The sequence below is a fragment of the Ictalurus punctatus genome, chromosome 22 (genome assembly GCF_001660625.3).
Source record: "Ictalurus punctatus breed USDA103 chromosome 22, Coco_2.0, whole genome shotgun sequence".
Lineage (NCBI taxonomy): Eukaryota > Metazoa > Chordata > Actinopteri > Siluriformes > Ictaluridae > Ictalurus > Ictalurus punctatus.
In genome coordinates this window covers 9,897,038-9,921,537 of record NC_030437.2, presented here as the reverse complement: position 1 = coordinate 9,921,537, position 24,500 = coordinate 9,897,038, and the positions used below count along the sequence as shown (strand labels likewise).

Below are 24,500 nucleotides of genomic sequence, written 5' to 3'. Positions count from 1 at the left end.
TACTAAGTACTAAAGATGCTTGCCATGAAGGGTTGAATAATTTTGAAACTGGAGAAATCATTATAAGTTGCATTGTCAGTTGAGTTTGGGGAAACCACTTGAAGCATTCGTTGTGTTGAACTATTTCAATTGCTTTTGTTTGATTTGTTCATTGCAAACAATTTTGACAATTTACAATGATTTGCAATGGGGGTTGAATAATTTTGACTGCAACTGTATTATACAGCATTTGTTTACTTCAGCCATTAAATGTAAATTACATATAATTTGGTATTTCAAATGTGTATCAAAAATACAGCACAACCCTAATTTCAGTATATGGGGCCATTTCAAAGATCAATCAGCTAACAATGTTTTCAGCCTTTATTTATCAATGAAGCTCATCAGCCCATACTCATAAAATAACTGATTTTAAACACTCCTTGATGTCCTTAACCTATATACAGCTAATGATTTTATCAGGCATCTATCAGACATGTTGTGCCTGATAATCAATCATTGATAAAGAGGTTGTAATCCCAATATTTTATTAGGCAAACTTTTTCTTTGACCTGAGATTATCATTATCTTTGCACAGCAAATTCAAGAGGCCTGTTATTTGTGTGTCCCATGCAATTTAAAGAGACATTGAGATTGTTTATGAAAAGCAGCCAGTACAGTAATATTTTATTTTCTGTCCTTTAGTAGCTTAACTTTACTGAGAAATACATGGATGTACAGTACATATTCACCGGCAGTGCCTCCTGTGTGTGCTTTGATAAATTTGTTCTTATGGAAAATAAACAATGTCATTGAACATAAATAGTTTGTGAAGAAAAAGCTATACAAAGACAACAATTAAAAAATGCCATAATTTACAAGTGCATTTCTCTTATAAATGGACAGAGAATCACATGCGTAGGATGAACTTATCAGTGTTGGTTTATTGCAGCAATTATAAGAGCTTAAGAGCCCTCTGGCAGCAGCAGGCAGCAGCATTTGAAAAGGAGTCTGAGAAGGTAAGACACTCTTTTTTTATAGTTCTAAAACCCCGATGGTCTTCTTTAAACAAATATTTATATGAATATTAAACAGGTTTTGGTTATAAAATACAATTTTCCTCAGATGTAAGTCATGCTATATAACAATGTTAAGTGCATGCTAACATAAGCTTAAAATATATCATACAATAGTGTTTACCTAATTGCACAATTTTTATGGACTGATGAATTGTTTGCAATATATAATTGATTATTACAATGTTTTAAGAGGTAGTCTATATAATTTCATGACTATAATGTCAGTGTTTACCTTTAACATTGCAGATTTCTGATGAATATTTGTTTGTGTTCAAAGCCAAGGTTCCTGTATTAAGAAAATGCAGTGTGATATTCCATTAAAGTGCATATGGCTCTTTATTATTATTATTATTATTATTATTATTATTATTATTTCTCACCAGATGAGGGCAGCACTTCCTTTAGTGTTGGCAGTACTGCAGTTCTGTGCAACACCACTGCACTCAATCCCCACTCCAGATGTTTCTGCAGAAAACAGTGAGTTTTGTTCACACCCCCATAATCTTGAAGGGCAGTTCACACACAACATGCAGCAGAGGCTTGTCACATGCCACAGATATGAATTCAATTTAACGAGCGTTTCAATCCACACCAGCTTTGACAGAGGTGATTTAGATCTGCAGTTACACTGTTTCCTATAGGCTCAAGATCTACTGCCAGCATATACTGGCAATACTTAGATTATTCAAATAATCTTCCTTCTAAACTTTTTATTTTTTCATTCTTGTATTTCTTTTAATTCAGAGATCCATCTAAACCCTGACTTAGGGGATGTGGTACCACCTCTTGATGCCTGGACGACAGTAGTAAATTCTGATACTCCCCCAGAGTTAGTGTCCAAGGATCAGGGGAACTCAGCATTCATGTTTCAGGAAAATGTCAACTTAAAATGGGTTAGCTGGGAAGGCTCACTTCCAAATGGGGCTGTAGGCATCTACAATGGTTACACAGGACGCACTGACTATGTGTGCAAATTCAACTGTGAGTCTGGATTCTACACCCCAAGCAAAGGCCCATACTGCAAATACCCATATGCAGACGCTGAATACACTGCCACTAAGTTTGAAGTGTTGGTCAATGAGGACCACTTTGAGTTCCTGGAATGGAACCAAGGTTCCTATGGTTCTGTGCCCAAACATTCAGTGAAGACTTGTCCTGGAATTGACATCTTTGTCGGCAAAAACAAATATGGGCTAGGTAAAGTTGTAACTAAACATGAGGCCTTCTTCCTGCCTTGGGAAGGCAAGGAGTATTGGTACAAGTCATATGATGTCCTGGCCATTAACAGGGACACTTACAGCCAGCAAATCTCCCATGTTGTATATGCTATTGACCAGGTCAAGCTGTTCCATCATCCACCAGAGACCATCCAAATGGCCAGGGCCACCAACTATGAGTGCTCCAGCATTGAAAAGACAGTTCTTTTGCAGAAGTCTAGCACTGTAGAGAAGTTCTGGGACATTGGTAGAGAAACTCGAAATGGATCCACCTCAACCATGACTGGGAAAATCCCAATCATCAACCCAGACAATGTGGACTTCACCAAAGAACAGACAGTAAGTTTTTCTGAGGGGACAAGGATGATTGAGACTGTCAGCCACTCAATGTCTCTACAGGTCTTGGTCCCACCAAACCATTCATGCTTAGTAAGAATGGAGGCGAGAAGGATGACTGCTGATATCCCGTTCACAGCCCGGCTGAGTCGTACATACAACAATGGAAACACTCAATGGACCACTGTCACTGGGACATATGATGGTGTGAAGATTGGAGAAATTAATGCCGTGGTGGAACGCTGTAATCCTATCCCTGATGCCCCTCCATGCCTTTATGGAAGTGACTGAGGACAAAGGATCTGCCCTTATACTTCCACATTTGCATCACTGACAGAATAATTTCAAAAGTCCACTACTGAGTGACATGGTAATATCATAAATTAGCTGCCTTAATCGCATGTATCCGTGTTAATAAAGTACATGTTGCAGTTATGGATGATTGTATATTTCTGTAGCTTGATATACATTTGGTGACCATATTAATTTGCACACAACATTGTTTGTATTTTCATTTATAATCTATTATAGAGTTGGATACCAAAGGTTTTTCCCCCACAAATGCAGCCAGGAAACTTAATTTTGATGTTGTTTTGGAAAATGGTATTCATTTTCAACTATTACCTAAACATAAACTACATATTAATAAGTGACTAACTAGAACATGAAAAGCTTGTATAATACTAAATGCAATAGGAGATAAAGTTTACAAGTATACTGTGAAATCCAACTAAGAAACTTTATCAAACATGTTTTATATATTGACTACAGAGAAAATCCATGGAGTCTGATTTTTCACCATTAAATTCTAAAACCTTCTAATCACAGCCCAGAACAATGGAAAAGCTGTCTGGATATAATATCATAAAGATTACTTTTAAAGAATAGTCCTTTCATATTAACAACCAGTAGAGGTCACTGCAGTTTGAAATGAACATTTTTCATCACAAATCTGTATGTATATCTACTTTCAGACTGGGCGTTTATTATGGAAAACAGCTAGAAGTAAGGCCACCCTTTCTACTAGGTCTAACAAAGTAGGGGGAGTAAGTGGTTTAAGAAAAAATTCCCACAATCTACCTAAGATCCATAAGTGTTTTCCCTCAGTCAGCATGTTTAAACAAGTCCAGTTTCTGTCTCGTCACACATTACCATCTAAACAGTTGAACATTTGACAGGTGCTGTGTTTGGTGAGATAGTCTCAATCCCCTGGGCCCGTATTTATACTATGAGCCACACAGTGCATACTACTCCTATCTAAACAGTCGATCAGCTTGACAATCACACCATTTCGACTCTGTATGCAAACCCATGCAAACTAACACCAGACTCCAACTGTCCACACACTCTCCAAGAGCAAACATCGATATAAATAGGTAGTTGCTTGTCCCCATGCAATAAACGGTGTTATTATTGTTGGGACTCAACTGAAGAGTGTGGACATTATTCATGTAAACACAGGAATATTTGAGATTCACTCGCTTATGGTGTTCACACAAGGATTTGTTTGGGCAGTGTTGAGGGGTCAATATTGACTTTAGAGAATTGATGGTCTGTATTGGTCATGGTCACCACATTTACCTGTCGCTGTGGGAGATAGCAAGAAAAAAACGCTCAGGATAACGGACAGTATATGTAAACAACTATTAGACTTGAGATATGTAGACTTGTGCAAGTAGACTTGAGATATTAGAGCGATACATACCCATGATTTATTTTATTTTTTTAAAAGAGAGAGAGAGAGAGAGATACATAAGAAAGATTATTTTCCCATAGCATAAACGATTGGATGAGAGAACTTTCCCATTACACAATCTCTACAGTGTTCTCTCTTTCTTGCTCTCTTCCAGTGAGCAAGCGAATTGTTTCATTGATATGAGTATCAGCCTAATGAGGATAAGGAACATCTTAATATAGAATCCTAAATCCTCCATTAATCCTTCATTACAGCTCAAGTCTCATTCACAGCTCCTGCCTCCTTCATGAAGGCACACTCCCTCCATCCCATGCCATTGTTCTTCCTATGAAATACTGTATCTCTCAGTCTTTGTCCCATGTCACTTAAAGCTGATATGTTCTCATTAGGCTTTGATGTTCATTAGGGTTTAGACTGAAATATGCTTCTTTTGTGTGGTGTATGGTATTAGAAATATAAGACATATGTTTAATGAGTATAGGCCAACTGGGAGAGACTCATGTGAGATCTCAGGGAAGATGATATTCTGTGGTGAGAGAACTGTACTACATGGCTGCTTGAGTCTCTTTATGCATATACTGCATGCCTGATTTAGCTGTTGTTGTTTGTTTTGTTTTGTTTTGTTTATGGGGTTTATAAAGTGTGATGAAAGGCTCTGCTATTATAGATGTAGTACTACATTAAAACTAAATACTTTCATTTCCATTACTACTAACTGCTTTTGATATGAAATCGCCTCCAGCTGTAAATGACTCCAGGCCAAAGTCCAGTACATTTCCATGTTTCTAGCATACTCATAAAAGAGGGTAATATACTCATAAAAGGGTTTCTTGATGGTTTCTTTCTTCGGAGATGGTTCCAGGTTGTTCCAGGCAGCTTCTTTTAATTAGCTAAGAACTCCTAACTAGCCAAAAATAGAATATTGCACTTTAAAGATTATTAAAAGTTAGTATATCACTCATACGCTAATATAAAGGGAGTTTTGATGGTTCTTTGCATAGTTACGGGTTCTTAACTTATGAAAGAATGCAAATTTGAACAACTTGGGACTGTCTCTGATTGTAGGGCTGTCTGTTGTAGGGCTCTGTACAAAACCTCAGGGTGACAAAGTCACAGAACCCCTCTTAGACATAAACTACTTTATATTACCTTTTTTTTTTTTTTTTTGGTTTTTTTTTTTTTTTTTTGCAAATGGACAATTACTGGTTATAGGTATAGAAATTTCTTTTCTGAAAGGCAAAGCCCCTTTTGTAGTATTTTTAACAGAACCTTTAAAAATATCTACTTAAATAATCTAAGTAAATAATCTACTTGGCTGCTATATAACCCTCATTATTCTTACTATTGTACCAGTACACACACACACACACACACACACACACACACACACACACACACACACACAAACCACACCTTTGAATACTTCAGTAAGACTTATAAAGAAGGTCAATTTTGGAGCACCAATACAGAAGAAAAATACCTTTTTTTCCTCAGGGTTTTGATGAAATGATGAAGAGTGAAGCGAGATCAATCTAACTAGGCCTGTGTAGCTGAAGAGATTTAGGCCACAGTCTTGACATAGTGGGAACCCATACCACAAAATCCTCCTGTACACCTCAGCATGCTCCTCAGGCATAATTAATATTGGGTAGGGGTGAATTTCTTTTCTTTGTTTCTCGCAAAGAATATGATGAAATTTGGTGTTTACCTGATTGTATTCTGACCTGAGGGCAAAATATCAGCATCTGTAGTGTAGATCTTTGAGAAAATCCAGCTAACCTTGTGCCTAAGTAATTGGTATTACAGATTAATACAAGCTCTTTTTTTTCCACAAGTGAACTTTGGTATTAATAAATTCAATCATCCTGTGCTAGTTTTCTGTTTACACACTTATCAGTTTTGCATATGCAAATAGATTTCTCAGTTCATTCCCTCGGGTGAAATGTGGTGTGAAAATATGTCAGAAAATATTTTCATCTATTCACTGAATCATAAACATTGACAGCACTTCACAGACCTGTGCAAACAGCACACTGCCTGATCAAGTTCGAGCATGCCACCGTCTCCAGAGAGAGGAGAGACCAACACACCATCTAAACATGGTCATAGCAGTGCAGTCAACAAAAAAAAGGCATCACATGTAGTTTTGTTACTCTTACATGACCTTTGCCATTAGATCATTTCTGCAGCATTTTAAACTGATTAAAATGTGCAAATAAGACCCCAGCACAGCAGATACTATCATTTCGAGTTATCACCAGAGATAAAAGTGTAAACTGGGAATCCAGCTTTGTAAAGGTTAACACATTCAACCAGGTGTGTCAGGCTTGGGGAAAGTACCCTTTGTTCTGATTGCGTTTCTATTGGTTGTCCGTCTGCCTCCTCAGCCTTCTACCAAACCTTGCACTCCTCATTGCAAATGTTTGTCTTGTGCAAAGAGAGGAGCAGGTGCAGATCTGGCTCCTTTTTGTGTCAAATAGAGGGGGGAGCTTAACTGCAATCACACACCACCACATCTCTGGCACACCCCAGGCACACGTTAGAGCCTATGGCTTCATGCTCATGATGAAGTGTTGCTAAGATAGCTTTTTTTTTGCTACTGTGTGGAATGGGCTACAACATAATGGCTAAAAGCTACTTTTGTTCCTATCGTTGTCTTTATGAAAACTGGATATGTTTTGGCTTTGTACTGAAAGGTGAAGAGACATTAATGGTTGGAGCACAATAAAAGGCAGATTGTTAAGTATTTACCTAGAATAAATTAGTCATAAATAGATTTGATTTTTACAGACAGTTAATTATACAGTTAATAAATCATTAGACACTACTGTGGATTGGGTATCCTCTGTAATTCTTTGTTGACCTTTGAATGATTTGCTTGTTTTCACCTTAATGGAGTAACTAGAGCTGGAGGTCAAAGGGCTTCATGCCCTCTATTTAAGAGCGAAGGTTTTTGCTTTCTTTATTGACATGACTTTTGACTCAAGCATCCCTTGATGCCAAAGCTGGTATAATTTAGTGCAATTCAAATAGAAAATAATACACTTAAAAATATTTGGTTTTAAATGTTACCTATTTGTTAAGGAAAATACTAAAATTACTAAAATACTAATACTAAAATACTAAAATTAAAAATAAAAAATGTTGAGGTGTGTGCTGTTATAAGAAAAGAATTTAAGCCGGGGTTTGGTAATATGGCCCAATACAAAGCAGAGATATTGTTACAACCCCTCTGCTTCATGGAGCAATTGACCTGAAGACACTCCCATGGTGGCTTAGTGGTTAGCATGTTTGCCTCACACTTCCAGGGTCGGGGGTTCGATTCTCACCGTGTGTGCGGAGTTTGCATGTTCGGGGTTTCCCTCTGCGGGGGTTTCCTCTGGGTATTCTGGTTTCTTCCCCCAGTCCAAAGACATGCATGGTAGGCATGTTTAAAGTGTCCGTAGTGTGTGTATGTGAGTGTGCCCTGTGATGGATTGGCACCCTGTACAGGATGTACCCGATGATCACTGGGATAGGCTCCAAGTTCCCTGTGACCCTGAAAAGGATAAAGCGGTATAGAAAATGGATGTACTCTCCCATGGAAAAAAAGTTAGTGACCATTACAGTGCACTGACATCAAGACTCCTTCTATAAATGTATTAAAACATGTTAACTGTTTTGCAGAACTCTTCACCATATCAATGAAAATATGTTTTATTTGTTAAGCAACAACATACAACATATTCAAGAACATATTCAAGAACATATTCATTTTCGTTTAAGTAATTCCGTGTATTTTTCCAGTATAATTTTCTTGGAATGTTTCTTTTGTCCTTCAAAGCCACAATGTATATCACTAGTCAAAAGAAACAATTCTTACCAAATAAACTATTAGTAATATTAACAATTATTTCTTGCCCTTTTATTGATTTAATGAGTGACTGTGGTTGACCTGTGGTAACCCTAATCAGGAATTATTCCCCGTGAAACCACTTCTCTCAGGCACTTTAATAATCAAAGCCTTACAGAAGGGCTCATAATGAGAAGCAGTGGACTGTAGCACATTCTTTCAACAGAAAACTGCTTTAATCATAAAGCGTAGGTCTGCTAGGTTGGAAATTGGAAATTGGATTCTGATCTTAATGTTCCATTAATATGACACTTTAACCTGACATGCTTGTCTTCTTTTTGTCTGGGCGATATTATGTCAGTTTCACTATCTTTTAGCCATGGTTTAACTCTTTTTGAAAAGTGAGTAAAAAGATGAGCTCTCTGAACAAGGATAAGACAGCAGCACCAGAGAACATTGCTTGACTGTCTCTGAGACGTGTGCACATGTAGAAATGTTTTTACAGTAGGAAGAAGTCTTGCAATCATACAACGACTGTCATTTTTCATTCCCAAAAAGGTTCTTTCTGCCCAAAGAGCTTCCTAGTCCTTTATGTCTGCCAGTAGGGTGCATTAAGGAAACCCAATATCATGGGTGATCTGAAAGGGGGCAGGATCTTGCTAGAGACATCTTTGTCTCTGACATTCTAGGACAAGCTGTCCAAAGCTATTATTGTACCTGACTTTTGTCTCTGATAGTGTTGATGTCTTGTTTAGGGAGCAAAGAGTGATACATCCAGAAACTTCCTCTTCTAGATTTTTTTCTTTTTCGTTTTCCTTACAGAGAAAAGGAAGTTGTCGCCCACACAGTGGGCTTAAAAGCTTTAGATCTATTAAACACTACATTAAACAGTCAGGTCTGCAAAAGCCTTGTACATATATTGCGAGTCATCTATTGTTGTGTAGTACAAAAGTTTATTATTGTGAAATGTAAATGTCTGGGGAATAACATGAGTAAGGGAACCGAATGCCATTGAAAGGAGCCAAAACCAAAAAACTGCTTTAGAGGCTATCAGTGGAAAACAGCTCACTTTAGTTCATATGCAATAAGATGCTTTTGATTCTTTTTTTGCTTAGAAATCTCTAGAAGGATTATACTCAAAGATCAATGAAGTGCTACGGTGGTTGATCATTAGAGTGAAATACCTCTCCCAAAGTGTTAAAGAGTAACTTAATTCATTAACAGTGAAGTGACTAAACAGGCAACCTCCACTAAAATGAATTCACCTTTCAGGTTGTTTCCGTTGACTGATGTACTAACATTCCCAACCACCTGATATTAAGCCACATAATATCACTCTGAGTTCATTCAAAATTTTCCTTCATTCTAAGGGGTGGACAAATCTTAAAGTAATTAGTTTGCCCACTGCAAGTAAAAGGCCAGCGTGTTTCCCAGTCACATGTTTTGCTTGCCTGGGAACCTTATTGACTGGGCAAAAAAATTATCGGTAACACTTTAGAATACGCGTCTGTCATTAATGATTAACTACACAGGAATTAATGAATAATGCAATATTAATTTTCTAGTAGCTACTATTAACTAACTAGAAACTCTGATTAATGAATTAGTAAGTAATGGCACACAGATGAATGCGGTAGTTCATTATTAGCTAATCAATAACTACTATTTCTTTCATGCTTCCCGGAGAACTACTAAGAAACTATATACAGTTTCATAATTAATGCGAAACCATTACTGTTAATGAATAGACAAGATTGTTTACATAATCAATAGGTAATAGCAGACTTATGATTTGGGTAAGCTGTTTGTGAGGGACCAAGGCAGTCAAGGCACAACGGACATAGTTACCCAAAAAAGACTTTAATGAATTAAAATATATATTTGCAAATAAATCTAATTAAATTCAAATGATCAAAATCAACATTTAAGCCTATATAAGAGGTCACTTGTAACGGGGGCCACATCATATTCAATTCGTTACAAACTGAACAGAACTAAACTCAAATAACCGAGGACTGGACAGAACCAAACAAATAAATCAACAGAGGCGGCAATGCAGACGGACTAGTCCACTTTAGACAAATAGGGGTTGGAAACAAAATACTACAAACTTCAAAGTACAACATTAAAGACAAGGCCAGCTGAATAATTGAAATAAAGATAGAAGCAAATAAATCAAGAAAAATAAAGAAAGAAATACATGTGTGAATAAGAAAGTAAAGAAAACGATATAGATGTATATTGTTTCTTAGTACGTCTCCAGGAGGCATGAAAGAAACAGTAGTTATTAATATTGTTTCTTAGTACATTTACATTTATGGCATTTCGCAGATGCCCTCATCCAGAGAGACTTACAGAAGTGCTTTGAAGTCTCTATCAATAAATACATCCTGATATCGGTTCACTAGGTTACGGACTAAACTTACCATCAGTCTTAAAGCTCTGTTTGGGGGGGGGGGGGGGGGGGGGGGGGTAATATAGTAAGAAAACACACAGACAGTTTTTTTTTTATGAAAAGTGCTAATGTAAGTACTTTAAGAAGAGGTAGGTCTTTAGACGTTGTTTGAAGATCGCCAGTGACTCAGCTGTTCGGACATCTATGAGAAGTTCATTCCACCACCTAGGTGCCAAAACAGAGAACAGTCTTGATGCATGCCTTCCTTGTCCTGGTGTGGGAGAAGTTAGGGGACGGTTGAAAACCAGTCTACAGCTGCATTCTGGATCAGTTGCAGAGGTTGAATGGAGCTCAGAGGCAGACCTGCCAGGTGTCAGTTGCAGTAATCCAATCTTGAAATGACAAGAGACTGAACCAGCACCTGAGTGGCCTGTATGGATAGAAATGGACGGATCCTTCTGATGTTGTAAAGGAGAAATCGACATGAGCGTGTCAGATTATCAATGTAAGAGGGAAAGGACAGTTGATTGTACATAGTTTCCCAAAGGTTGTGTGCAGTAACCAAAGTTCTCTGGGGGGCATGAAAGAAATTGTAGTTATTGATTAGCTAATAGTGAACTACTGCATCCATCTGTGCGCTATTACTTACTAATTCATTAATCAGAGTTTCTAGCTAGTTAATCGTAGCTACTAGAATGTTAATATTGCGTTATTCATTTCTTCCTGTGTACTTAATCATTAATGACGGATCCGTATTCTAATATGTTACCAAGTTATGTAACATAATGTAATGTATGCGCAAGCTAGTTAGCTAGTTAAATGCACTAACATAGGCTAAGGAAAATTAGTGTATAGGTTGATTATTAGGTACATTAATTCTGCTTACACCGGCAGACAGATTGCACAACAGCCAGTGTGTGTAACGTAGCAGGCTGTGAGGTTTGGAAGCATGTGTTATAGTTATACCATCGTCGTGAAATGCATTAAGCTAAAACATACCAAATTAAATCTTTTGTTTAGCAGAAATCAATAAGAATTAAGGTGCTTTTCCTTGTTGTTGAACCTACTTGTATGCTGAGCAACTACAAAAAGCCCTGACATGAAATCTGCTTGTCCCAGATGCTCAGACTAGTTAATTTCCAACCCTGATTCTTAATGTCCACTTACAAACCTTCTTTCCTGCTCTTCACTCTTCACCTTATCTCTGATGAGGCCAAACACAACAACTGTTCCAAACTGGTTAATTTCCGGGGCAGTCACTGTGACTCTTTGGGCCTGGACTCTTCTTGCACAGGGGTCTAACCACGTCTGATGGCCGTTGACAGCCAGTCGCAGAGTTTCAAAGGAACAATGGAGGCTGTAGATGTGTGACTGCTCAGGCCCTAATCCTTTTAAAGCAGAATCCCTTCCGGATCTTTTTCATCCGCCCTCACAGAGACACGTCTTTTTCCAAGGACTCTGTAATGCAGCGCATTAGGAGATAAAGACCTCTTGCTCACAGCTGCGACGTGCTGACAGCTCCTCGGAAAAGTCACTCTCAATTTATCTCTCATTCTTTATCTCTCTGATTATCGCCCTCTCATTGTTAAAAAAAAAAAATCACCTGTAACCTCTTCATTTTCCTAAAGCCAATGTTTTCATGTCTTAAATCTGTTTTACATACAAATAATTCTGAGGACTTCATGACTGTCATAGGATCAGTCAGTTAATTTTATATTTTGACATACATCCTTGCTCTAAAACAACAACAAGAAATTTTTAAAAAATAATAAAAACATCTGGAAATTCCATTGGTTAGGACCAAATTATCAAATGTTCCCAGGGGACATATAAGCGTTTTCCCACACTAGCATTAGTTTGTTATTGAATGGAAACATTTGATACTTCCAACCTAAGGTTTTAACCTTGAATTCACTGTAAATAAGCTATGTTTATTATTATTTTTAAAATTCCATAATTGTGTTGTCGCATACTGTATATACTGTAGATCCATTTCATTTTAAGGACTTAGGTGGTCAATAAGGATGTTATTTGTGAGTGTATAAATGCACTATTGCTCATAGTAAGTGATGGATTCGAGTATTTTCCATCATTGCTTCACAGACTACAAGTTTGGCATCCCAGACGTCACATCTGCCACTGCTGCTCCCCAGAGACCTCTGGGGCATGGGAACCCGCCTCCTCCCTCTCGTGTGGGGCCCTGTGCTTTACCCTGCTCACTCTCTCCACTCTCTCTCTACACACTTCCATCATTTATCATATCACACTCCTACTCATTTGTTTTCCCTCACTCTCTGATCTCACCATCTCTCCTGACTAACCTCGGTGTCTCTTTTCCATTTTCCATTTTTTCTCCTTCTCTTGTCTCTTCCCTAACTCTCTCTCTCTCTCTCTCTCTCTCTCTCTCTCTCTCTTTCTTTTTTCCACCCTCTGCCCCAAGACAGTTGTTATGCAATCTAATTGAGGATGTGATATGAAAAACAGACATGGGAAGAGCAGGACTTTTTCCCAGAAAAGAATTCAGCTGCAGAACCCCTCCTGTCTGCAAAACTGTGGTTTGTGGGTTGTTCACTGTTACAGTGTAGTTGCACACCCAGGGATTCAATAGATATTTGGACAGTGGTGGAACTCTGACGGTAATTGGTGGTGGAGGTTTCTATTACTGTATATCTCATGCCAGTTATCTGTGAGTTGACCTGCATTAACATTAACGTAGTGTTAACCTACATAGTTTATATTTTGGCTCTCTACATGCAATCAACTGGGTTGATTCAATATCAGTTGGGATACCATGGACAGCAAATTAAACATTGCAATATTTGATCCATTTGATTCATTTGGTAGATTTAAATTTAGAAGATGAAACCTTTATTTGTCACGTATACATTACAGCACAGTGAAATTATTTTTTCAGTTTTGGTGGCAATAATGGTATATAAATTGTAAGCATGTGTGGGTATATTTGCATACAGAAGCTCAATACAACAGCAGAGATTAGTCACTTTATAACCGCAATATAAGACCAGGCATTAAATATCCAAATGCAAATATTTGCTCTGTTAAAGCTTTTGTGGTGTAAACCAAATTAAATACAGTATGCTCAGAATAATGGACTAGGATACGGTCCAAAAGTCTACATTTACTAATAAATGTTTTTATTTTATTTTTAACACACACACACACACACACACACACACACACACACACACACACACACACATACACGGTGCTATGAAAAAGCCCCCCCCCCCCATCCTGATTGTTGCTTTTTTATTGATGAAAAAAAGTTATCCAACACCTGTCACCCAGGTGAAAAACGAATTGCCCCTTTAAACTTAAAATCTGGTTGTGCCACCTTTAGCAGCAATAACTGCAACCAAACTTTTCAGATGACTGGAGATCAGTCTTTCACAGCGCTGTGGTGGAATTTTTCTCAGTCTGCTTTGCAGAACTGCTTTAGTTCAGCCACACTGGAGGATTTTCGAGCGTGAACTGCCTGTTTAAGGTCCTACCACAGCAACTGAATTGGTTCAAGTCAGGACTTTAACTAGGCCACTCCAAAAATTTAGCTGTTTTTGAGTCATTCAGAGGTGGACTTACTCCTATGCTTTGGATCATTGTCTTGCTGCATAATCCAGTTGTGCTTGAGTTTCAACTTAAGAATGAATATTCTCCTTTAGGATTTTCTGGTAGAGAGCAGAATTCATGTTTCTGTCAATTATTACAAGTTGTCCAGGCCCTGAAGCAGCAAAGCATCCCCACACCATCACACTTCCACCACCATGCTTGACCGTAGGTATGATGTTCTTTTTCTGGAATTCTGTTTGGTTTATGCCAGATGTAATGGGAACCCTATCTTCTAAACAGTTCCACTTTCGACTTGTCAATTCACAGAACATTCTCCCAAAAGGTTTGAGGATCATCAAGGTGTGTTTTGGCAAAATTCAGACGAGCCTTAATGTTCTTCTGGGTTAGCAGTGGTTTTCACCTCGCCACTCTTCCATGGATGACATTTTTGTCCAGAGTCTTTTTGATAGTGGAGTTATAAGCAGTGATCTTTATTGATGCAAGAGAGGTCTGCAGGTCCTTTGATGTTGTCCTTGGCTCTTTTGTGACTTGCTAGATGAGTAGTTGCTGTGCTCTTGTAGGAATATTTGAAGGTCGGCCACTTCTGTAAAGGTTCAGTGCTGTGCTGAATTTTTTCTGTTTGGAGATATTGGCTCTCAGTGTGGTCTTTTCAAAATAGCTTTGTAACCCTGATGTATTTCAGTCACCTTCTTCCTCATCATTTCTGGAATTTCTTTCAATTTTGGCATAGTGTGTTACTCAGTAAGACCTTTTAACCAACTTCATACTGTTGAAAAAGTTAAATAGTGTTGATTTGATTGAACAGGGTTCGCATTAATCAGGCCTGCTTGTGTCTAGTCCAGCTGAACCCCACTATGAATGCAGTTTCATAGATCTGGGGAATTAGTAACTACAGGGGAAAATACATTTTCACACAGGCCCAGTTGGTATTGGATAACTGTTTTTCATTATGCTGACTTGGTTTGTGTAGTACCTTTTTACAAAATTGTATTAGTTCATTAAGTAATATTAAAACTGCTCTTGGTACTGGAGTGTACTATACATTTACTTCACTATATTTCACTCAGCTCAAATGTGTTGAAATATCTCTGTATCAATCAAAGCATTTGGTCATTTAGAGAACTCTGATGACTAAATGTGCTTGCTCACCTGTTCCTCCCCAGCACAGGAGAACAGCTGGATGTCTATCAACACCCCCTGTGCCCCTATGCCTTTCCTTTGGGATCTTTGAATGATTCTGAACACATGGGCAAGCAGTTAAAGCAGTGTTTATCTGACCCTGAGGACAGTCCTAAATAAATGTTGTTTCTCTGTCTGTTTCCATTTTTTTTCATTAAGTAATAAATTCTAACAGAGTTTCTCTGGCCTTTATTGCGATGAACACTATATGTTGTATTTTATTAACAGTGGTTTAGGTATAATTACAGTATATGTTTGGTTTATTTAGGATTATTGGGATGTACTAAGGAAGAATATACTTATTCTCTTTCCCAGGCCGTGGGGAATTTAAGCCCCCACCAAGTCTCAAAATTCTACTTATGGTTTTGCATGTGTTTGCATAGCACAGGATTCCCAGCGAGTGGAGCTCATTTATACAACAAATAAGGGTTTTACCCTAAGTCTGTTAAAATTCTGTTAAGTTACAGTAATAACAACAACCATTAACCAATAACTACAACAGTCATTTAAATGAAGAACATCTCAGAGTTCCTGTCTATTTACTGTAAACAGACATGTGAAGCGAATTATCATTTTCCACCCGGACATCTCCGTTCCCAGGCGCTGTTGGAATGCAGCTGCTGAACCAGTCGAAACTGAGAGATCAGGTTGGACAATAAGCACGCTTCACTGCTTCAGGCTCACACACTTTGTTTCAAGGAGAGCTGTTGTGATAGGATATGATGCCAGGTGACAGGTGAGGGAAATCTGAGATACACACATATGCACAGGCTGTAAAGTCAGCAGTTTAGTTTTGCAGTCCTAGTGGAAAAGACGGATGGAAAAATAAGGGCCACTCACACTGCTCTCATACGACCCTGTAGAACATTCTTGTCCTTGTCCAACTGTGTTTTACATAATTATTTTGTTTGTGTGTTTAGCCTGAGAGTATGCAAAATATCTTGTGAGAGAGAAGGGACATGCTGACATGCTCTTAGCTAGACTGCTGTGAATGTTTTCCTGCTTCCTGTAGCTTAAGTAGGGTGAAACATTGCATGTTTTGCCAAGAGATCTTTAAAGCTATGGTCATTTCTTATTGACTAGCCCTGAAAGTCCGGGAAGGTTCTCAAGAACACACAGAAGAACTTGAGAGGTCTTGAAATCCATGGACCTTTCTCGTAGCTGTTTATAATTTACACATGACTCGATGGTAGGTTCTCAGGAACACCTAGGCTCTGTTTCGAAACACTCACCTAAACTATTTAAGAAAGAAGGTAGATTAGGGAACCTAAGTGAGTCCTTTGTCTCCCTTCTCACCATTTCATTCCCACACTACTCCCATATTGTTAATTTCTTCCTTTGTGATTTCCTATCCATTTGCAATTTCCTCAGCCAGACTTCACACCTCCCAGCTTAACATGAAAAGGCTTGACGTGAGCCGTCACCTAAAATTGTTGTTGTTTGACCAGTGTCGCTGCAGACATTTGAGGAGCCTGCGAACCTCATGGATTTGTGGGTCTCTGGTTAAGCTTCTGAACATGTGAGAAGATCTGTCTATAGTTGCTAGCCTGTTGTAAATGGATGTAAGTAAATAGTTAAATGAAGTACACTGGAAATCAGTGTTGTGTACGTTTGCTTTGTCCATACAATGAATCAGGAAGGACATGGCCACTTTTGATCTCCTTGCAACACTCTGTGTGTGGCTGTCCATAGGCTTTGGGGCAGAGTGGAAATGTGGTCATGGAAATAAAATCACTGGCTTCCTGTGGATATAGGATGTGTATTTGGACACTAAAATCTTGTGTAGTTCTTTTATTCTGACTGGAATACTGCACAGTATTACCCTGGAACACCTTCATGAGTCTGGCATCAATATTTTACCGGGTTATAATTTCATATTAAATATGAAAGACTTATCACCATTACACAAAGCCCTGATTGATTACATATACCCTCACCAGCCACTTTAATAGGAACACCTGCTCATTCATGCAATTATTCAGGTCCAAAACGGGACGGTTGAAGATTGGAAAAACGTCAAATGGTCTTTTTCCAATCTTCAACACCCCAATTTCAGTGAGCCTGTGCTCACTGTAGCATCAGATTCTGGGCTGACAGGAGTGGAACCTGATCTTCTGCTGTTATATCCCATCTGCCTTTCTGAGATGCGTTTCTGCTCAGCATGGCTGCAAAGAGTGCTATTAAAATAAAGAGTTACCACAGCATTCCTGTCAGGTCAAATCAGTCTGGCCATTCTCTTCTGGTCTATCTTATCAACAAGGCATTTCTGCCAGTGGAACTGGTGCTCACTGGATGTTTTTTGTTTTCAGCACCATTCTGTGAAATCTCTAGAGACTGTTGTGTGTGAAAATACCCCAGGAGATCAGTAATTTTTGAAATACTCAGACCAGCCGATCTGGAACCAACAACCATGCCACGGTTAAAGTTTTAGCGATGACATTTTCCCCCCATTCTAATGTTTCATATGAAGCTCTTGATTGTATCTGTATGATTTGGTGCATTGTGCTGCTGCCACATGAATGGCTGATTGGTTAATTGCATGAATGAGAAGGTGTACAGGTTTACCCATTAAAGTGGCCTGTGAGTGTATATTTATAATGATTCTATGTTACATACACACATATACAGACACATACTCTGTTCTTCTGTAGCAGCAAACTCCCAGCAATGAGAATAACAAGGTTAAGTCAAGTCACACCAGCATGGCAACTTTGTTTGGAGGTCATTAGCAAAGACCCAGAAGTCCAGGAGCTTCTTTCCCATGAGTGGCCTGCAGATATTTACCCAGAATATGGAGGAATGCCACAACCCCTCATGATCCATGATCCATAGCCTCCCACACACACACACACACACACACACACACACACACACACACACACACACACACACACAAGAAGTCAAGAAGATACTCTAGCTAAGTGTTTATTTTAGAAAGAGAGTCACATTAGTTTAACCTTAAATCCCAACAATAAAAGTAGTAAATAAATAACTAATTAACTGACCAAGTGGGTGCCTTATAATAAGGTCATTAAGGTCTAACTGACCTATTTCTGTATTTGCATGGAATGCTACCACAGTTCCTTGCAGATGCACTTTTAATGATCACTGTCTGGCTCCACCCTGACGGATATCATATCTACTGAATTCAACTGAACTTCAAGCTGACAGGCACGAACCAAAACACTCAGACCCCCACATCTAGAAGCTAGAAAAACGTAAAACAAGAAGACAAAACATAGATAAACTAGAGAGCTGAGTGGTGCTGCTGTGTCTCAAGAGAATCATGGATGGAAAAAGGCCACATGGTTCCCAAACAGTCCAGCCATGACTGGGTTTTTCCTCAACTTCACCTTCTGCCTTGATATCAGTGATTTCGCCTGATATGTACTTTGACGGTCACAGCTGAGGTCCTTGAGAAAGTTCAAGAGTTGCTGAAGGAAACTATAAATCAACCAAGTCTAAGAATAGAGTAAGCTCTATTCATATTGTCTCTATTTTTTTAATGCTTTACTTATTTTGCAAGTGCTTTTCTACTACTAATCTGGGTACAGGTGATGAAACACACAAGACACTGCTTGTTTATGTGAAGATGATCAACAAGGGAGACGTTTTGTGACATAAAATATTATATTTAATAGACTGCAGAGGAGGATTGTCATTCTAACCATATACAAGTATGCAGTAGAATGAGAAAGCATACTCCAAGGCCTTGGTGCAATATGTTATAGATACGTGACAACAGGGCAGTGCAAGGTAATCACTGGACATGTATTGCAAATTAAGAGAAGTTACAGTGCATGCATTGTCCAGTAAGAAAATCTTTCACATTGCCCTGCTCTACACAGGAAAAGATTTAAATGTACCAGTCATAAAGGAAATGCTAAGGAAATATATCAAAATAAAAAGTAAAGAAAATATAGTGAATGTTTCCCACTGTCTGATACAAAGTAACAGCTGATGTTAAGAAATTTCAGCACTGTTTTGGACATAATAACCAGTTTATTTTCACAAACTTGCTGGTGGAAACCTATCTATGAGGCTCACGGCTGGCATCAGAATGGTCACAAAAGCAACAATGAGGTCATGCCCCAGTGGGTGTGCCAAGAGAAGGATTAGCATTAAGAGATGCAGGGCGACACAGGGTCTACGCTGTGAACCTTCACACAACCTCCTCAAAAACAAAAAGGGGAAGTGTCTCTGTGTGACTGGCCCCAAGTGACTTCCTGTTTGTGACTCTGTGGCCAAAAACAGAGCCAGATACCATGCCCTTCTGCAGTTTGGACAGCGGTGGAGTGCCATAGTTTTGCCGGGTGTCTCTCCACACGTCGTCTCTCGACGTCTGTAGGTGGAGCGTCACAATGTTGGGAAGCAGCTGGGCCCACTATAAAAGAGACAAGTTTGTGTTTTTGTGTGCAATCATTAGTGGACCATAAACAAATGTTTTGTTGTGATATGTGATTATGTGACTCGTCACACACTGGTATGATATGACATTAGATCAAGTCTCTGTTTTTACATCACTTATCATTCATTACAATATATTCATTGTCTTAAACATTAGACAAGCCACAGGGCATTGTTTGATGAATGTGGGGGGTTGTGGGTGGTGGTGGAGAGGCAGGATGTATAAATCAATTGTTGATTCACTGAGGAAGCTATAACGCTACAATAGAACCACAATGGGACATTGTACCAATTTCAGGTGGTCACGAAAGGTCTTGAATTTGTAGTCATAGGCCTTAACAAATGAATGTTGCCAGAAATGATTGTGCCTAACCTCAGTTAAGCATTGAAAGTGCTAAATCACTAGAAAATATGTGTTTACTGAATTAAATTTTGACTGGAAACTAAGGATGTACCATGGTATTATATTGCATATTGTATATAGTAAATCTGGAATTTTGTATAGATTTATAGCTTATAGTATTATATGGTATAATATATATATATATATATATATATATATATACACATATATATTATACCATATTATACTATATATACAATATTATACCAATTCTAACAAGACAATACTCTGCGTAGGATAACCAGTATGGAAAATGAATGGATGAAGAAGAAATTGATAATAACATTGATTATCTCATTACAATGACCTGTCTAGGGGTGGACTATATTAGGCAGCAAGTTAACACTCAAGCATAATGGGCAAGCATAAGGATTTAAGTGACTTTGACAAGGGCCAAAATGTGATGGCTAGATGACTGGGTCAGAACATCTCCAAAAGGGCAGGTCTTTTGGGATGTTCCCAATATGCAGTGGTTAGTACCTACAAAAACTAGTCCAAGGAAGGACAACCAGTGAACCGGAGACAGGGTCATAGGTATATAAGACTCAGTGATGCATGTGGGGAGTGTAGGCTCATCATGTGGATGCCCAGGTGTGTTGCTTACCTGGGGAAGAGATGGCACCGAGATGCACTATGGGAAAAAGGCGAGCCGGTTAAGGCAGTTTGATGCTCTGGGAAATGTTCTGCTGGGAAACCTTGGGTCCTGGCATTCACGTGGATGTTACTGTGACACGTATCATCTACCTAAACATCATTGTAGAACAAGTACACCCCTTCATGGAAACAGTATTCCCTAATGGCAGTGTCCTCTCAGCAGCATGATACGTCCTGCCACACAGTAAAAATTGTTCAGAAATGGTTTGAGGAATATGAAAAAGAGTCCAAGGTGTTGACTTTAACAGATCTCAATTTTATTGAGCATCTGTGGGATGTGCTGGTGGCACAAGGAGGCTGATCGGTGTGTATATCCATCCATATATATATATATATATATATATATATATATATATATATATATATATATATATATATATATATATATATAAATCATAGTGAGTGTCTAGTTAGACTTTTAACCCATACTAGTTTCATTCTGGACTGAGAAACTTCCAAATGGAGTTTATAGGCTTCAAATTCACAGATGTTGAAGTGGAAGACACAACACCTAATGCTAAGCAAAGTGATTAGGGAAGGTGATTTTAGTGATCCTGCCCATTTTAGTGATCCTGCCAGGATCCATATACCCATTAAATAACTGTTAACACACACAGAAAAATGCCCAGTGTTGAATTAACACAAAGTCTAGCAGAGCACAAACTACAATTAAGAGTAAGTGTTTCTTAAATACTATGCTAATAATGAAATATGCATGTTTATCCTTGATATCGGCCTTTTGTATGATTTATCTTAGTTTGTCCCATCTGAGATTAGCTGGCAGTTTTGGAATGCAAGTGGTTTTAGCTCCAGCATCCTGACCAGTGTATAATGTTGTTTTTGGACAAATTCAAATCCTTTGTACATGTGAAAGCTTTTCTCACCTCTGATCCCAAGTCTCTGAAGTGTGAGGTGATTAGTGGTGATTTTGCAATGGTGTGAACACAATAACTTTTTGCGCTTTTCCACTGTACTTTTCCACTTTTCTCCAGATGGCACCACATCCAGTATTCACTTCATAGTGGAACAAGGCAAAACAACACTTAAATGCAACATACAGACATACATGTGTCATATGGACTGAGCTCTTTGTTCACTGAAGTTACAGAAGACCTGTTTAATCCACATCCTTCCTCTCAGCATTACTGAAATTGCTTTTTCCCCCCTTAGCTTCTTAGTTTCCCAAAGTGGCGCAGAATCTCTGGTGCAGACCATTCTCAACAGCAGATAAAAGAACAAGCCAAACTTGAGTGTACTTCTGTGCTCTAATCTCATGGTTTTATCATATTGTATGCTTTATGAGAGCCTTCTGGATTTAACCTGCAAACATCTGGGATCACGTTATCATCTCTGTTATGACTCTAGTGCTCTGGTCAGTGTTATCTTGCACTAGTAGGGAGCCCTGACACCCCCCCCCCCCCCCCCCCCCCCTATCATGTGAATAACTGAATAACTACAACAAATTTGGTCAATACCAAAAGCCAACCATCAACTTCTGTTCACTTGAGTTTTACGTATTCAGCTTTAGTGATGTAAATGTGTCTATCTGTATCTGCAGAAGACCACCAACCTACACGTAGATCCCCCGACTAAACAAACCAGAGCTAATGTACCTGATGATAATAACAAAGCTGTGTTGCTAATGGATAGGGACTGGCTGAGGATTTGCCCCAACATGTCTTGGGGCAACAGCTGCTGCTGTCTCTAGTAGCTCCTCCCAGTGAATTGATAGCAATAAAGGAAAGGCTTTTAAAAAAAAACTTTTCTGTGCAGTGTATTTTATCCCAAGCAAAATAACTTGTGGATTTAAGTTTAGCCCTCCTAATCTGTTTCTCAGTAACCAAACAGCATAGGTTCATCAATCAGGCAGTACATGAAGAACAATAAGATGTGGAATGTAGCTGGCTAAGTTAAATATTGGATCATGGAAAATTCTATTTTTTATGCTTTGGATTGATGTCTTGTTGAAGGACACATCCATGTTTCTTTCCCTTTTTTTATAAACTGGAAGTCACATTTTTCCTAATCTTTTCAAACTTTTGCCTTTAAATGTATATTTTCTAAGAATCTCAGAGGACGGTTATTTAACTGCATATATTAAGGTGGAAAAAGTAAAATAATCCTAGATCAGCACTACATGTTTGGCATATGTATCCCACGAGGTGACAGATGAATGCCAATCAGAGATAATCTGTAGTTTGTGGGTTTAGTTTGATTGCAGCACAGATATAAATCACAGCTAGTTCTGAGAAAAAAAAAACTTTTCTCTGGAGCATGAATGTATGAATCTTGAGACATTTGCCTGTTAAGCATAATTCATTTTTTACGTTTTCTGCCCTAAGTGTTGGTTGCACTGCTGTACTGGACTGGAGTATGGCATTTTAAAGACATTGTTGACAATACAAAGGTAAAAACATTAATATCTGTTGTTGGACCCTTCAAACATAAAAATTTGAGTAAATAAGTGTGTAATACTACATGTATAGATAACATATATTTTGTTACAGCACTTTCTGAAGAGCAAGCCTGGGAGAAAATACATTTATTGTTTGGCCTTGCTCTTAGAGGTTTTGTTTATTTTACAGAAGAATGATGTCTGTGTTGTTTCACTGTCGCAGGGGATCTGCAAATTTGTCAAATGTGAATTTCATGTGGTGTTTAATCCCTTTCCCATAACTATCTTCAAACGTTACTAACATGGATCAGGGGTGACAAAAGTTCAGAAAAATCATACTCAAGTGTCAACATTTAACTCAATTAAAAGTCATTTTAAAAAACTCCTCAAAATGATACTTGACTGAAAGTTGGAATGAATAGCGTCCAATTGTTTAAAAATAATCAGTGATATTAAGTGAAACTTGTAGTCACGGCTTTTTCCCCCCCAGTGCATTCCTATATTTGCTAATTTTTATTAAGTCAAATAACTCTATTTGTATTGAAAGTTATGAAGTTTAAGGTTAGAGTTCAGGTCATGGTTAGCCTTCATAATTTCTTACAACGTCAAGTGAAATTGAACAAAATAATTTATTTAATTAAATTATATCAATAATTTGGCTTTATTATTTTTTCAATTAAAGTATTACAAGCAAGTCAGACTGAGAGAGAATGATGAGTGGATGTGGTATTCCTACTAATGGGTATGGATTTGACTGGATGTTTTAATTACAGTTCATAAGTAAGGTTAAAGTGCACACAAATATAAATAATTGATATAGGTAGTTGAACAGAAAAAAAAATGTATGAGTCATGATTTTTGAGATTCGTGACTAAAAGTGAAAAATTTAAGCTGCAAAAGAGTGGATTTTTTTATTGAAAGTAATTGAGTATGAATTTTTAGTTATATTCAGGTAAAGTACACAAAATACCCCAAAACTATAATTATGAACAGTATAGAAAGAAATGTACAATCATTTAAGTATTTTAGATCTCTGACAGAGGGTCATGTGGATGCCACAGTAAAACAGAGTGGATGGATTCAAACAGAATGGATTTCTTTATTTATTTCATTGAAGGATCACCTTAGTGGTGGACGGTGATGTTTAATGAAAAGACAGACCATGTCAAACAGCTTTTTGAGACATTAGCGATACCCATGGCCTCAGCAGCAAAATGAATTCAGAGGCCCAAATATCCTTCTGAGGCCCAGACGAAGGAGCAACCACTCAAGTTGAATACATCAGCTGAAATTCACTTTTATAGACAATGTAGGCTATGACACGCAAAACAGCAAAATGA

General features: G+C 38.2%; 1 protein-coding gene across 1 annotated transcript; it reads left to right on the top strand.

The window, feature by feature from the left end:
* Positions 1-922: 922 nt before the first annotated feature.
* LOC108256022 (natterin-3) lies at positions 923-5,154 on the top strand. Its single transcript, XM_017452486.3, has 3 exons — positions 923-998; positions 1,442-1,535; positions 1,803-5,154. The coding sequence occupies exons 2-3, from the start codon at positions 1,442-1,444 to the stop codon at positions 2,900-2,902; spliced, it is 1,194 nt and encodes a 397-aa protein (XP_017307975.3). The 5' UTR covers positions 923-998; the 3' UTR covers positions 2,903-5,154.
* The last annotated feature ends 19,346 nt before the right edge of the window (positions 5,155-24,500 follow it).